Below are 16,420 nucleotides of genomic sequence, written 5' to 3' on the forward strand. Positions count from 1 at the left end.
TGTTCCAGACAAGACAAGCCAGAGAAACAAATATGTGAAAAATGTTTTCAAGCATTCCATGTGCTGTCGGCTCGGTATGTATATACAATCTTAGAAACAACTATTTTATTATATCCTCTTCCAGAACCTCGTAAAAACTTTGCATCTGTAGGGTAGGCTATTTGGTTGTTTCATCTAGTAGCCTAAACATTAATTGGACCAACACGTGTGCCGCAATTTAATCAATGCATGAATAGTAGCCTAGGCCTACACTGCACTCACACTTGTGGAGTGAAATATGAAAGAAGCTACACAATGAAATTAGAAAATAAGAATACAATAACATTTCGTGGCCAATGTTTAAAGGGACACTCCACACATTTACATTAGACTTTCCATTGCTAGACACAGTCATACTTTTGAATGGTCGTGCAACACTCTCTCAATTCCCCCCGAGACAGGAGAAATATTCACCTCTCAACACTTCCTCCTACGATGATGTAAAAATCGTCATTTTGCATCATTGTAGGAGGAAGTGTAAGAGAGGTGGATTTCTGACTACAAGCCTTTTCCCCACCCTTTCAACCCTGCCCATAGGGGGTTGGACCTAATGCGCTAACAGACCTATCACAGATCAGTGTGCCAGTGCTTTTGAAATCACTGGCATCGAGGCTCCAGTAAGTAAGTGCATTCGATTAGTCATCAACGCATGCATGCGCATTTAGACAGCAATGCACTCTGGATGAAAATGCTGCATGATGGTTAGATTTCCTGTCAAACTTCAAAATTTCAGTCATGTCGCGTCGACGAAGTGACATGTCACATGGTGTCAAACTATCGCGGGATGAATGCGACTGGAGTCAGATCTTGCAAACTCTGCAGTTGCTTATCCCCTTCAACGCTCGTCTGTGGACTGCCTCCGAGGTCATGCGCCCATGAACTGGTTGGCTAGCCCCATACGACTTTGTTGCTGTGTCGACCAACATTGACGAAGCACGTGAGCGAGAACTTGTTGTCACGATGTGGGTGTTATTAAATACAGCGCATTTAAAGTCGGAACAAATATTAACCGCACCAGTTTGCTCTACTAACACACCACATGTGAGGAGTAGTGGGACAGGCAGTGAGGAGGAGCTGGAGTGGGGACCTGCGCAGACTTGTGTAGAGGTGTGAGACAAGACTCATATATACTGTACACACGTGAGTGAGTTGTTGACCAACCAGTTCATGGGCACGTGGCCTCGGAGGCGGTCTGCAGACAAGTGTTGAAGGGGATAAGCAACTGCAGAGGTTGCAAGATCTGACTGCAGTTGCATTCATCCCGTGATAGTTTGACACCATGTGACATGTCACCTCGTCAACGCAACATCACCGAAATTTTGAAGTTTGACAGGAAATCTAACCGTCATGCAGCATTTTCATCCAGAGTGCATTGCTGTCTAAATGTGCATGCACGCGTTGATAAGTGCATTCGATTTCTCATCAACGCATGCATGCGTGTGTAGACAGCAATGCACTCTGGATGAAAATGCTGCATGACGGTTAGATTTCCTGTCAAACTTCGAAATTTCGTCAATGTTGCGTTGACGAGGTGACATGTCACATGGTGTCAAATTATCGCGGGATGAATGCGGCTGCAGTCAGATCTTGCAACCTCTGCAGTTGCTTATCCCCTTCAACGCTCGTCTGCGGACTGCCTCCGAGGTCACGCGCCCATGAACTGGTTGGTCAACTACTCACTCACGTGTGTATATGGGTCTTGTCTCACACCTCTACACAAGTTTGCGCAGGTCCCCACTCCAGCTCCTCCTCACTGCCTGTCCCCCCACTCCTCACACCTGGTGTGTTAGTAGAGCAAATCGGTGCGAGCTCATCTTCTCGTTCATATTTGTGGCCGACTGTAAATGCGCTGTATTTAATAACACCCACATCGTGACAACAAGTTCTCGCTCGCGTGCTTCCGTCAACGTTGGTCGACAGCATCAAAGTCGTATGGGCCTAGTGACTACTCGAATGCACTTACTGGCAGAGCTGCCTGGCCTGTGGAACTTGAGCATTGCAATGCATTATGGGGATTGTTGTCACAAATCCACAAGCACTAAAAAGTCATTTTCTGCCTTTTCTCGGCCAAGAAGTCACCAAATTAGAAATGTATGCTACTACTCTACTACATATATGACCCACTTTCAATACATATTCATGACTCCACCGGTGGAATGCCCCTTTAAAGTTTGCAAATCAATTAATAATTCTCTTTGAAAAGTTGTAAGAATAAAGTTCTTACATGCAAAAAAAATGCTTTGCCATGCAATTTCAGAAGAAGTGTGTCGCTATGGGCAGTCCGAAATGACTGATTCTCACATCCTTTTGAAGTATTTATTGTGTCTATTAAAAAAGACCAGGTGTCTGTGGGAGTGCATTGTATTTTAGGGTGTCCTTTTAAAGCTAGTGCTCCCTTCCACTGTATTGCATGCATTTTGCATTGCATTTTGTCATGCATATACTGTATGGAAGTTGAAATGCAATTTGGCAGTCAGGTAATGTTAAAGATGGTACGTGTGTGTGTGTGTGTGTGTGTGTGTGTGTGTGTGTGTAGGCAACTTTTCAGTAAAACAGTGAAACAGACTAAATGGACATCTTTACATGATGTGTTTTAATATCACAATACTTAAACACTAAACATTAAAATGTTGCAATCCCCATCAGGGGGCAATCACAGGCAAACTTCAGCAAATAATGCAGTGCAAATATAGTTATGGCTGCCAGTTAACAGTATCTTATGATTTTGATAGAATATTCTGATTAAAGCAACGATAAAACATCTGAAAGAAAGACACATAGTAGATAAACGTAATTTACATGCTAGGGTAAGTTTTCTTAAGAAAAAGAAAAAATAATAAAAAGAAAAGGCATCAAGGAAAGTATTAATAGATGATTTGTCCACTTCACTTCTGAATCATGACTTGGAATTTACCTGAGGGGAAGAACAAACAAATGCTTGTTAGCAGAAGATGAACACAAAACAAAAAAATATTAATTTGAAGTGACATTGCTAGTATCTCGTCCTATGTTTCTCAACAAATGTTAAGATAATCAAGTCTAAGCTCCTGTTCTGCAATTAACTTATTTATTTCGCACAACTTATGGGTCCATTGGTTTTAATTACTGGTTCTTCTCAGTAAAATAACCTTAAAATTTACCTGAACCAAGGACTGAAATGCATCATTTAATTAATGAAATGTGTGTGGAAGTTTAAAAATTGATTCTGAGCTTTAGACTGCCTTCCCGCCTCCCATTCGCCTCTCCATAACATTTATGTAAATGCTTGAAAGAATTTGGGTCTGAGTTGGCTGAGGAGAATGAAGGTTTGAATCCCACACCAGAAGGAGTAATGCCTCCTGTGGGCTCCTGCACCCTCATCCACGGCTGCAGTGTCCTTGAGCAAGGCACCTATAGCCCATGCACATTATTATAACTGTAAGTTACTTTGGATACAAGCAGAGACGTTCTAAATGCATTTAGAATAGATAATCTTTGGATACAAGCATCTGTCAAGTGTTATGCCATGTAATAAGAATGTAACGATCTATATCCTAAAATCTACACCACACACTGCCCTGAGGACTGGGGTGAGCTATTTTGAAGTCCCAAATTAGTCGTAGGGAATGGATGGCACTCAATTTTNCTTCTTTCTTGTGGTTTTATTTTATTTTAACTTTGCAGGGACTGACATGACAGACGTTTCGGCTGCACAGAGCCTTCTTCAGTGTCACCTGATGAAGTCCCAAATTAGAAAATGAGATTTGTCCACGGTGACAGCAGATCATGGGAGTGGCTATTTGTATTTAATGCAACACTTACATGCAGGCATGACAGACACTTCTGCTGTCACGATGCTTTTCACTCCAATGTTGGAGAGTCCTCCTCTCACCAGGCCACAGGTGAACGCTAAATACTGTTATGGTGAAATCAGATTAGAATAGATTTAGATTAGATTGAACGGTTATTACACATGTAGAACACTAGTAGTGTAGAGTTGATTTATCCTGAAGGACATTAAGGTTATGGCTATTAAAGGGGTATGCCACTATTTTGGGGCTTATTACAGTTAAAATCGTTGGGCAGGGTTTATAAAGGTGGTAAAGTGTCTTATTTTTCATGTTAAGCGTTGTCTTGCTTTAAGACAAGTTAAAAGAGGGAATATGTCGCTAAGCTCAGGGATTAAAGCAAAAAAAAGTCATCTGACTGAACTTTTTTACCGGTTAGGCACCCGATCGAGTATCACTCCGTAACCCAACGAAAACCAATGTAGCCAGGCTCTGCCCTCATAACGAAACACACTGGTTTTATGCAAGGAATGGTGCCAGAGCCAGCATAGGCATAGGCAGACAGGGCAGTCGCCTGGAGCAGAATAGGCCTATGTATTGAGGGCGCCAGTAATACCAAAAAGTGCCACAAAATCAGAATTTCAATCAACACAACACTTTACACTTCACATTAACAAACATAACCTCCTTGGCGGAGGTAATGAATATTCATTATACACTCAGTAGGCCTATATACACACTCAGTATGAATGTACTTGTAGGTACTAGATCAGATGCTATGCTATGTTTACAGATGCCAATTTCTAAATACAAAAAAAGGAAAGAGGGAAAGGGAGCCGAGAATGGAGGGATAATGGATACTATATCAGACTGCAAACATTGAACTGCAATTTGGGGCATGTTTTGGTTATTTCCTCTTATTTCTACCTGTTTATGAATTGTTCACAACATTATGCAGAATGGATTCACATTGAGTGTTGCTTCAAAATGGTCTAGCTGATATCACAGAATTATTGACTTGGAATTGCAATGCGTTGATACAGTGATCCCATTATGTTTTTTTTTTTGTTGTAGTAGTAGGCTATATTTTGTCTTTCCCATCAGAATGGGCAAACACTGTTCTGGTGAAAGCACTGGTGCGCATGCTTGCAGTTGTATTTCTGACATTTAAACTAGTTGGTTATGTTGTATGTTTTTCACCATTCGTCCTGTTACAAATAACTTGTTGATGTTTACAAACAGGGCGCGGTAGTCTACCTCTTGTATTCTACAGTTTTGAAAACCTATGGCTACCGGTACTTTTTTGCTTCTCCATGTGCGGTGCCAGGCACACGCTTACCATTGATTTAAAAAACGTCCCCGATTCCTACACGCACTCATGTTCTATCCTACAAGCTGACACGACGCAAGCAGACACGACACAGTCAGACATACGTCTATATAACAAAAGCACACTTTCCCAAGGTTGTCGCGCAACTTTCCACTCGAATCAAAACAAATCACCCACCTATCAGTCCTGAGTGCGCTGTGCGCAAATAACTGAACTCAAACGAAGCGTATAGTCCGAGAAGGTGGGCACAGACGTTGAGCCACTCAAAAACGAGCACACACAACTGTTGCTGCACACTATTCCAGTTAGCAAAAATAGCATCACAGAGTAGCCTACAACAAGCCTCGAAAGTGAAACAAACTCCGAAACGGCAATTATTGACCACCCATGAGAACACTGCTTCCCAGAACAAGACATAAAATATTGGCTCTGCCAGGGATAGCCTCCGTGGAGCCCTATCTCGCGCCAGTCGTAAAGTCTTCACGGAAAAAATGGGGGAATTTCTGGGGGAAATTGTGTACAAGGACGTGGTGAATTCACGATATTGCCCGTGTTTCGTGGTTGATTTACGGTTTCAGTCTCGTGGTTGATTTACGATATGCATTGAAAACTACGTGGTTGATTTACGATATGCATGCGTTGGCATTTGCGCATCGCTTGAATTCCGGTGCATATAACAAAAGCTGCCACACCGGCCGCCTCCCGATTTAAAACACAGCTGATAGCCTGATTACACTCATGCCCGTAGCCCTACTCCACACCGCTGATAGCCTGATTACACTTCATTTGTTATTGCCCGTGTTTCGTGGTTGATTTAAGATTTAGATTTGGGCATTTGAAAAACTACGTGGTTGATTTACGATATGCATGCATGTAGTCTACAAACTTCTGTTTAAAATGACACGGGGAGACTCATGCCCGTAGCCCTACTCCACACCGCTGATAGCCACACCGGCCGCCTCCCGATTTAAAACACAGCTGATAGCCTGATTTACACTCATGCCCGTAGCCCTACTCCACACCGCTGATAGCCTGATTACACTTCATTTTATTATTGCCCGTGTTTCGTGGTTGATTTAAGATTTAAGATTTGGCATTTGAAAACTACGTGGTTGATTTACGATATGCATGCATGTAGTCTACAACTTCTGTTTAAAATGACACGGGGAGACTCATGCCCTAGCCCTACTCCACACCGCTGATAGCCTGATTACACTTCATTTTATTATTGCCCGTGTTTTCGTGGTTGATTTAAGATTTAAGATTTGGCATTTGAAAACTAGTGGTTGATTTACGATATGCATGCATGTAGTCTACAACTTCTGTTTAAAATGACACGGGGAGGGGAGTGACATAAGCCGCCTCCGGATTTAAAACACCGCTGGTAATTTCACCTGCCCCCGTAGGCTATCTTTGAATTTACATGAAGCCGCCCACCGGCGATTTGAAGCCACGGGTAGGACTACTGCGACAGAAGATTTGAGTCTCGTGGTTGATTTACGATAGGCCTATGCATGCGTTTGGCATTTGAAAAACTACGTGGTTGATTTACGATATGCATGTAGTCTACAACTTCTGTTTAAAATTACACGGGGAGGGAGGAGTGACATAAGCCGCCTCCGGATTTAAAAACACGCTGGTAATTACACTCCTGCCCGTAGGCTATCTTTGAATTTACATGAAGCCGCCCACCGGCGATTTGAAGCCACGGGTAGGACTACTGCGACAGGGCGGTGGGTTAGGGTGCGGGGTTGTCCACCCGAAGTCCGGACAGATGGTCACCCTATGATCATGCCCAGACGTTGATGCTCCACTGATGGTGATGCACGCACCACTCCTATTCACCTTTTCTCTGAAAGATGCTGATGCTGATGTAGCCTAGTCACCACATTGACCAGTGGTTTTTCAAAGTGTGTGTGTGTGTGTGTGTGTGTGTGGGGGGGGGGGGGGGGGGGGTCACAAAGTGTTGATTACTGTATTATTTTATGTGTTCTTCTATCTATGGGGTTGTAGGTTTTAAATCCCACCCTAACCTCTCCCTACACCTCCATCCATGGCTGAAGTGCCGTTGAGCAGGACACCTAACCCCAAGCATTGCTAGAGGGACTTTAACCTTGAAAAGTAATACCGGCAATTCATAATGTAATGTTTAAGCCTTTAAATGGGATAGAAGAATTGACTATGAATATTAGGCTATTAAAGACACACTATACATTTCATATGCAAGAACCTACCAAGTAAAGAAACTCACACGAGAGGCATGTTCAAACATTCAAGTATTTATTTACAACACAAACATACACATGCAGCAGTGGAAAAAAAGCAAAAAAAAAGTCCCCCCCCCCCCACACACACACACACACACACACACACACAGCACATTCCACTGGCTGAATAACTCACAGCAATCACTTTGTTCTTGGTGGAATGGCAATAGCTTAACAGAGTTTTGTACGTACGAGTACAACTTGTATGTACGAGTACAACTTGAAAACTAAACTAAAAATAAACCTCAACATCAATCACAGTCATTTAAAGGGACATAATTAACCATTATCAACTGGTCACAATTAATTTTGTTTACAGTTTTGTTTCAAATGTTGAGAAATGAAACTGGTGCTCCTCTTCCTGCAAAATGGCAACGTTTAAAATGTGTGAAATAGTAGCAGTGTGTTGAGTAAACAGCTCTAAGTGCACTTAATGGCTGAAAGCGACCGGGTGTCATAACAACCTTACTTGCAAAATGGGTGAGCGACTTGCAAAATTACTGTGTTGACATGAATGGCCCAGCTACACAGTATTTTCCAGCGGAAAACGGCCAGATTCCCTGCTGTCATGTTGCTGTCTCCACATATATATTCCACATGCAATTGTGGTACAAATTAAAACATTATAGATTTGGTAGAAATGAAAAAACTACAGAGCTGTCTAATGTTTACAATTCTCTCTCTCAGTGACCTCAAAGCTCCCCAGCACTCGCCATGAAGGGAGCACCATGACGCTGGCCTGATTATCATCGACATTCAAATCTATTTCCAGAATTCATGCTGCCCTTTCACTAATGTTACCCTTTTTCATGAGTACACAACCACCATCAAATTCTTAAGTATTCATTATGACTGGAAAAATTGCACTTTTCATACATGAAAAAAGGGGATCTTCAACATAGTCCGCCATTTTTGAATTTTCCAAAAATAGCCACTTTCAGCTGCAAAAATGACTGCACTCGGACCATACTAGAAAATATTTGTTTATTACTTAGTACACTTTCATGTAAAGACCAAATTTGGCAATATTGCAGCCCAGTTTCAATGAGCAGCCATAGTTGCAGTACCTTTTTTGACCATTTNCCTGCACAGTGTCCCTTTAACATTTACCAAGTACTTTACTCCAGACCTGATTCACAAGGAGGGCTCAGTCTGGCTACCGTGAGGCACATTTTAGTTGTTTTTGTGTTGATTTCTTTTGTTTTTATTACTATCATTATAGTGTTAGTATTATTATTATTCAAGCTTATTTTGTTTTTTTGTGTGTGATTTTTTTAAACAATGCACCTGCCCCCCAAAATCTGTGCACGGCGCATGTGTGTGTGTGTGTGTGTGTGTGTGTGTGTGTGTGTGTGTGTGTGTTTGTGTGTGTGTGTAAAGNACATTTTAGTTGTTTTTGTGTTGATTTCTTTTGTTTTTATTACTATCATTATATTATTATTATTATTATTCAAAGCTTATTTGTTTTTTTTTGTGTGTTTTTTTTAAACAATGCACCTGCCCCCCAAAATCTGTGCACGCGCATGTGTGTGTGTGTGTGTGTGTGTGTGTGTGTGTGTGTGTGTGTGTGTGTGCATGTGCTTTTGTCTTGAGTTAGTTCTGTGTGTGTGTAAGGCACATTTTAGTTGTTTTTGTGTTGATTTCTTTTGTTTTTATTACTATCATTATAGTGTTATTATTATTATTATTCAAAGCTTATTTGTTTTTTTGTGTGTGTTTTTTTTAAACAATGCACCTGCCCCCCAAAATCTGTGCACGCGCATGTGTGTGTGTGTGTGTGTGTGTGTGTGGTGTGTTGTAAAATAAATACTGTAAATAAATACTTGAAATCGTGTGAGTTTCTTCTATAATATCAGTGGTAAATGCACATTAAATGTTAGTGTATACCGGTTGTCTGTTAATAATCCTGGTCAATTCTTCTGGATGGAGATGTAGTGAGGTATCAAACCTACCTATACAATAATAGTCCCATGAAAATACCGCCCATTGAAAATGAATGGGAGCTCTTGCACCATTCTAGAGTGCCTTATAATAATACAGTTAAGAGTAGTGTTAAGAGAGACCATTTAATCAACACTTTGTGACACACACACTTTGAAAACCACTGGGCAAGGTGGTGACTAGGCCTACATCAGCAGCTTTCAGAGAAAAGGTGAGTAGGGAGTGGTGCTCAGCATCAGTAGCATCAGCGTCTGGGACCACCGCCCTGACGCAGTAGGCTACATATGCATGTGGATACGGATATACGGGCAGGAGTGTAAATTCAAAGATAGCCTACGGGCAGGAGTGTAGCCTAATCACCAGCGGTGTTTTAAATCGGTGGGCGGCTTCATGTCACTCCCCGTGTCCATTTTAAACAGAAGGTGGAAATCAGGAAGATGCGCTGCCATTCATCAGCTGCCAAAAACACGTTTTAGTTGTAGACTACATGCATGCATATCGTAAATCAACCACGTAGTTTTCAAATGCCAACGCATTCATATCGTAAATCCACCACGAGACTCAAATCTTAAATCAACCACGAAAACACGGGCAATAATAAAATGTTTTTCGCTTTTCATTGCACCTAACTCCTCACTCCGATATTTTCATTGCACCTACCTCCGCATTCCAATAAAGAAGGCACGAGGGGCTACTTATTTATTCAATCGTTATTTTATTTTATTTATTTTTACTGGGAAGGAGTAGGCCTACGGGCATGAGTGTAATCAGGCTATCAGCGGTGTTTTAAATTGGGAGGCGGCGGTTCTGTCATGGCTACAGTGCATTTGATGTAGGGCTACTTTGATCAAAGGAATGTATCTGCAGTGTTCTGTCGCGGCCGGTGTGGCAGCTTTTGTGATATGCACCGGAATTCTCATCAAGCGATGTGGGACAAATGTATGGCAGGAACGATATCGATATTGCACCGGAATTCGGCTATATTTGATTTACCCCACTGTACGGCAGGAACCGAATTGTTACACAGGTAGGCTATATTTGATTTACCCCACTGTACGGCAGGAACCGAATTGTTACACAGGTAGGCTATATTTGATTTACCCCACTGTACCCTGTACAAGGCGGATGAGAATTCCGGTGCATATCACAAAATTGTTACACAGGTAGGCCATATTTGATTTACCCCACTGTACGGCAGGAACCGAATTGTTACACAGGTAGGCTATATTTGATTTACCCCACTGTACCCTGTACAAGGCGGATGAGAATTCCGGTGCATATCACAAAAGCTGCCGTTCCCTGGTTCTGGTTCTGTCGCGGCCGGTCCCCGCCCCTGTGCAAAAATGCCAACGCAAATGCCAACGCATGCATATCGTAAATCAACCACGTAGTTTTCAATGCATATCGTAAATCAACCACGAGACTGAAACCGTAAATCAACCACGAAACACGGGCAATATCGTGAATTCACCACGTCCTTGTACACAATTTCCCCCAGAAATTCCCCCATTTTTTTCGTGAAGACTTTACGACTGGTGCGTGATACGGTTGCTCCGTGACCCCTGTAAAATGCAACCCATTTTCAACTTATTTCTTAAATATATCGGCAACAACAAAGTTAATATGCTATGATTACAGGTGAGACTGTAAATTATCCGTTGTCAGAAAGACAACTACAGCTAGTTCTACACGTAGCCAGTCAAACGCGCTAAACTTTGAGGATGAAACGCATGTTATTACACATGGTATATTCTAGCTAGCTGCCAATGATAGCAGTCCCATTGGGGCTATGAATAATGTTAGTAAAAGTCACAATGCTTAAAAGAAAAACCCTTCATGAAAAGGACATCATGCGCAGTCGAAGTAAACTATTCTTTTTTTTCTAACTATCCGCCACGGCAGGTGCAATGATAATGGAAACATATCCTACCTTCTTCCAGCTATGCATTCCATGCGCATTATTAGCCCATATTGGAATATCAGTCCAACCCATTTAATGATTGTCATTGCACTTTAAAGACATAGTATTACACTTATTTTCTTTTCTGCCATCAGCAACAATGTTGGCTATTTGATTTTTTTTATCTCTCGAGCTGCGCCGCAACCGAATTGTTGACCGCAGTGTACTTTTTTTTTGGAACACGGAAGACCAGGGGATGGCTCAAAACTACTGAGTGAATCTGTTGTATGACACAACCGGTGCTGGAGTGTAAAACTAAATCCGTGCACCAAACACACCTCTCGTCCCCTTCTCATGGCCAGGAGTGCTCTCGATTTGAGTTCAGTTGGAAAGTGTAAAATTGTAAATTAATTGACATGAATTATAAGGACGGAAATCCGTCCAAACGAAAATCCAGTTGACGGAAATCCGTCATAGCGACGGAAAACTTTAATCCCTGTAAGCTAGTGAAAGTCAATGTATCCATGTAGCATGCTACAATGCTACACGGATACATTGACTTTCACTAGCTTAGCGACATATGCCCTCTTTTAACTTGTCTTAAAGCAAGACAACGCTTAACATGAAAAATAATACACTTTATAAACCCCAGCCAACGATTTTAACTGTAATAAGCCCCAAAATCGTGGCATACCCCTTTAAGCTCCCAAATGATATGCCCTTTCCTTTGTGTGTTTGCCTAGGCAAAGTGAAACATCGTTTTCACAGCAGCTATTGATTACATATGAGACATTGATCAAGCACATCTCCAGACAGAACAGAGATGAACATTTCAAATTTGCAGTATTTAATGCAAGCAGCGTCTCCACCTAAAAACGGACAGCAGCGGGGTATATTGCAAGAACCTGGCTCAGTATTAACAGAGAGTGACACCTTAATTTCCCCCTGGGATCAATAAACGATACTCTACTCTACTCTACTCTACTCTAGTACGAGAGAGCAATCTCGCTACTTTTTCCGGGTGGTACTGTCCACTAAGTGGCGCCATCCAGACAGCGCAGAGGAGCGCTAAGGAGCGCAGAGGCTGTTGAAATGAATGTGGTCCCATGGAGCTCAACCACGATGCTGCCATTGCTTTGGGAGAGAATTGGTATCATCGTTTCATTTTATTTTTCCAAAAGGCAGGATAGATTATCCTTTCAAACAGCAGTTAGTTTGAATGTTTAAACTTGCTGGATCTTTGTAAAATACGTCTTTATTGTCAATATGACGTCACGAGTGGCTTCACACACTGCGTTTGGATTGGTCGGCCAGCTGCATTGCTGTGATCACGACGGCCGTAAAGCAATTTTGTTAGCAAGATGCTAGCGGAGCCTGACTCATAAATGCCAAAGCTGTAGGAAATCAGAAGGACATAACTCCCATGTTATTGTACATTTAATTAAAATCCACATTGGTTTCACAGAACTTACAGTAATATTGTCAAGTTTCAGCAGACAGCGAGCACAATTGTCAGTTATTAGCGCCAGCCTTATGACCTCTGCTGTCTCGACAGCGCTCCCTAGGTGAACTGCAGGCACGGGGTTGAGGGCGAGATTCAACACTGTATGTAAACCCACTGTGGTATTAAACTTAGTTAGCCTTGAGGTAGTGGTAAATCATCTAATAGAAGAGGCTGGAGTCGACATTTTCTTAACTAAATGACACATGTGAACTCTCTATAATCAGGTTATCCACTTCCTATTAACTTAGCCAGGTTGTTGAAATACTCCCCTGTGCCCTCTGAATCAGTCAAGCACTAACTGAAGTCTGGATTTCTCTGCAGTTCAGGACTCAAAGTCACTTTCCATCCCTTTAACACCCAGTGACACCACAGTGAAAAGATAGAGAAATACTGCAGAGGTGTTTATCATTTAAAGTCACATCTGCAACTTAGTTGTTAGTAGTAGTACACAACTTAATAAGGCTTCAGGGTTGTTTTGACAATGGTGGTGCAGGGGATGCGTGCGCATATCCAGTAAAATAGGTGCTGGATCAAACAAAGACGCATATGAGAAGGAAAATCTGCACACTGTTGTTGCTCACCAATTTATTCAACACAACGCTTCAACTTCACACGGTCTTCGTTAGGTGTATAGGTGTGTGTGTGTGCCTGTGAGTGAGAGTTCTTATAGATAAGGAAGGGCCGGGCATGGGTGACAGATAGCAAACAACAATGTTCCCAAAACATTGTGTTGAATAAATCGGTGAGCAGCAGCAGTGTGCGGATTATCCTTCTTCTTTTAGTTGTTTTGACAACAGAAAACAACAACAACAAAACAATAAGAAGCCCTAAAAAAAGATTACATAAAATGTGAAAACAAGCTACTCACCTTTGGAGCATAATCCAAATACTGTTTACCTGCAGACAGCTGTGTAAGCAGGCGGAATTTATTATCTTGGAGCACATAAATGCCCTAGCAAGGGATGGAAAACAAAACAATTGTCAAAAGGGGAGAAGTGGAATCCAGACAGTTCTGTTAAAATATTATCATCAGGCAATTAAAGAGTTGTGCTCCCACAGGAACGTTGTTAGTGAAGGTTGATGTGTTAATGGTCTGGGGATGTGCACAGCACCAGTTAAAACTGTCTTGGAATGAATTGGAATGGACTGTATATTGGCATATACATGCATGGCCAATTTAGGAAGTACAGAGTATCTGTCATCACACAAGACTAATGTTAAAGGGGTAAAATGGGTCCAACCTCTTACTATTGGCAGCCTAGGCCTGGCCCTGCCCACACTTCTTTGGTAATGCTCAAAATGTAGGTGTAGTAGGCTATTTCAAAATAGTCCATCAGATATAATACCAGTAAGCATTACGTAGCCTACATTAATGAGTGCAAGGTGGTAAAATATGTATTAAGTACTAAAGTGGCAACTTAGGTAAAGCACTGGACACTTGACGATGAGTATGCCTCATGGTTACCTGGTGGTTTGTCCTCAAGTTGTCGATTTGCTTTTTAAAGACACAGGTCCAAAAGTCCTTACAGATGAATTTCATAATGTCAAGTTCATCTTTGAAGCGTGCGGTATCTTTTGTAAATCTAAAGTAGAATCAAAGTTGTTTTAAATGTGAAGGGATTAGGGATAATCTCAGTGGCAATATTAAAAACAACACATAAAATATGAAATACTTGTTAGGGATGTGGATTTAAGCAGTGGTGTAGTCTACTTTTTTATGGTGGGTATACTGTATATTTGAGCATTTTTTGAAGTGGGTATACTGTATATATTTGTGCTATTCAAAACAATGGATCAATCAATTTTAAGTGGGTATACTGAAATCCCTGAAATTTAGAAGTGGGTATACTCCGTATACCCGCGTTCTACGTAGACTACAACCAGAAAAATAATCATTGTAGACGTTTCACTTAGAATAGACCACTAGAGCATGCCACACACATTGAACACCAACAGTGGTATCATACCTTTCTATGAGCCCTTGTCCGACTCTAAATCCCATGCTTTCCAGTTTGGTGATGCATCGCCCGTTTTCCTAAATTATGAAAAGAATAATTTGTTGACATGCGAAAGCATTGCAACAGCTCTCAGGAAGAAATCGTCATGGAATATTTGTAATGTCCAATGTTAGGAGGGGGAAAAGAGTTTTACCATCTCCCCGGTCTCTGCTGATTTGTAGACATACTGAATAACTTCATTGTGAAGAAACTGGAAGAGGGCTTCATCTGCCATTCCCAAATATTACCCAGTCACAGTGCTCTTCGAAAAGTTTCATAAAAAGTGTATTTTCTTGTTATGGTCTTCCCACTCTTCACAACACCCCAAAGTTGGTCAGCAACATTTCATTGACGCTGTGATGACGATAGCTAGCTAACGCTCGCTTGGCATTCGCCAAAATACACATGTACACAAACGTGTACTTCAATTACACGATTAGTTGAATTATCTTCATAAAATAACGTTTAGAAACCCTGTTAAGATCGCATTAAGCCAAAATTAGCTAATGTTTGCCACTAGCGCAAGTCATTTGACAAGTGGGGTCCTTCCCAGCTTCCGTAAATATTTTAGCTGCCCATTTCAATGCCAGCATGTAATTCTTGACATGGTTCTCAGAGACAGGTGACAGTATACAATCGATAGGAACAGCTAATTCAGATGGATAGGCCTACTTTATGCGTCTATACTCTGTACAAAAAAGAGAGAAGAGCCTTTCTAAAGGCAATATGTTAAGATTCCCATTCATCTGTCTGTCCGTCCATGCATCCATCCATCCATCCATCCATCCATTCATCTATCCATCCATCCATCCATCAATTACCTTCTAGGCTACCTGTAAGTCACTGCGTTAGCTAATCAATGTAGTCTAATGTAATGTAAAGTGCAGCAGGAATTTTCATGACAATTTCATGACCATTACATTCCCAATAAATTATTTTTAAACATCTAATTCTACAGTTTAGAAGGATAATGTGACATAGTGCTGGACATATAAAAACACTAACACTTTCACATCTTCTGAGCTGTCATCTGTCATGGAGTATAGTTTATTATGACAAAATGAACGGACAAGTGTAAATGTTGAATACAGTAATGAACACAGTAAAATGTGTTGTGGCTCCATACCATTTTATGTCTTTGTGCAATAGTGAGAACAACCTCCCATAGGCCTACAACGTTCAGACAGGTTTACGGTTTTCCTTCACTGTATATTTCTCATTCAAAAAGGACCCACAAGTTCACAATTAGGTTAAAAAGGACCCACATGTTCTCAAAGGTTTGGGGGCCGGTTGGGTATATTAAAATACTTTTTCTTTTAGGCCTGTACTTTCTAGCCAAACTGCAGAGTATCTGGTATATGAGATAGAGCACTGTCCTACATAAAAACACAGTCGTTTTAGCCCATTTTCCACCTTAAGTGGTGCAACTAGCCCATCTTTAATAATACCATGTCCATAACAGGATTCCACCTCCACATTCGATTCCCAACCTGCCAGGATGGTGGTGGAAGTAATTAACCTGTGCTCTTCCCCATCCTCCTCCATGACTGAGGTACTCTGAACATGGTACATGCCGCAGCACTGCTCCCTTGGGGCGCATTTTGGGGCTGCACCTGGCACAGGTGAGGCAGGCTTAAATGCAATTTTGTTGTTGTGTCACAATGACGATGTGAGT

At 41.5% G+C, this 16,420-nt stretch overlaps 2 protein-coding genes across 2 annotated transcripts in view; both read right to left on the bottom strand.

The window, feature by feature from the left end:
- Positions 1-409, bottom strand: part of snrpg (small nuclear ribonucleoprotein polypeptide G) — a 35,943-nt gene extending 35,534 nt beyond the window's left edge. The window contains exon 1 of the mRNA XM_063209253.1: positions 400-409. The gene's annotated coding sequence lies outside the window, so the exon portion shown is untranslated. The remainder of the gene's footprint in view (positions 1-399) is intronic.
- Positions 410-2,613: 2,204 nt separating this feature from the next.
- On the bottom strand, positions 2,614-15,297 carry trappc6b (trafficking protein particle complex subunit 6B). The gene is made up of 6 exons (XM_063207688.1): positions 14,900-15,297; positions 14,716-14,783; positions 14,214-14,331; positions 13,617-13,700; positions 3,841-3,934; positions 2,614-2,953 (listed from the first exon to the last, which is right to left on the bottom strand). Exons 1-6 carry the CDS (start codon positions 14,978-14,980, stop codon positions 2,925-2,927), a joined length of 474 nt encoding a protein of 157 aa, XP_063063758.1. The 5' UTR covers positions 14,981-15,297; the 3' UTR covers positions 2,614-2,924.
- Between the last annotated feature and the right edge of the window lie 1,123 nt (positions 15,298-16,420).

Source organism: Engraulis encrasicolus, chromosome 10, assembly GCF_034702125.1.
Source record: "Engraulis encrasicolus isolate BLACKSEA-1 chromosome 10, IST_EnEncr_1.0, whole genome shotgun sequence".
NCBI classification, from domain to species: Eukaryota; Metazoa; Chordata; class Actinopteri; order Clupeiformes; family Engraulidae; genus Engraulis; species Engraulis encrasicolus.

What these genes read in the sequence shown, in the direction of transcription:
- trappc6b (XM_063207688.1), bottom strand. Translation starts at nt 14,980, where the DNA reads ATGGCAGATGAAGCCCTCTTCCAGTTTCTTCACAATGAAGTTATTCAG. An exon ending in CAGCAGAGACCGGGGAGATG is followed by an intron (nt 14,784 to 14,899) that starts GTAAAACTCTTT and finishes TTCATAATTTAG; the next exon opens with GAAAACGGGCGATGCATCAC. An exon ending in AGTGTCTGTCATGCCTGCAT is followed by an intron (nt 2,954 to 3,840) that starts GTAAGTGTTGCA and finishes TCTTCCCCTCAG; the next exon opens with GTAAATTCCAAGTCATGATT.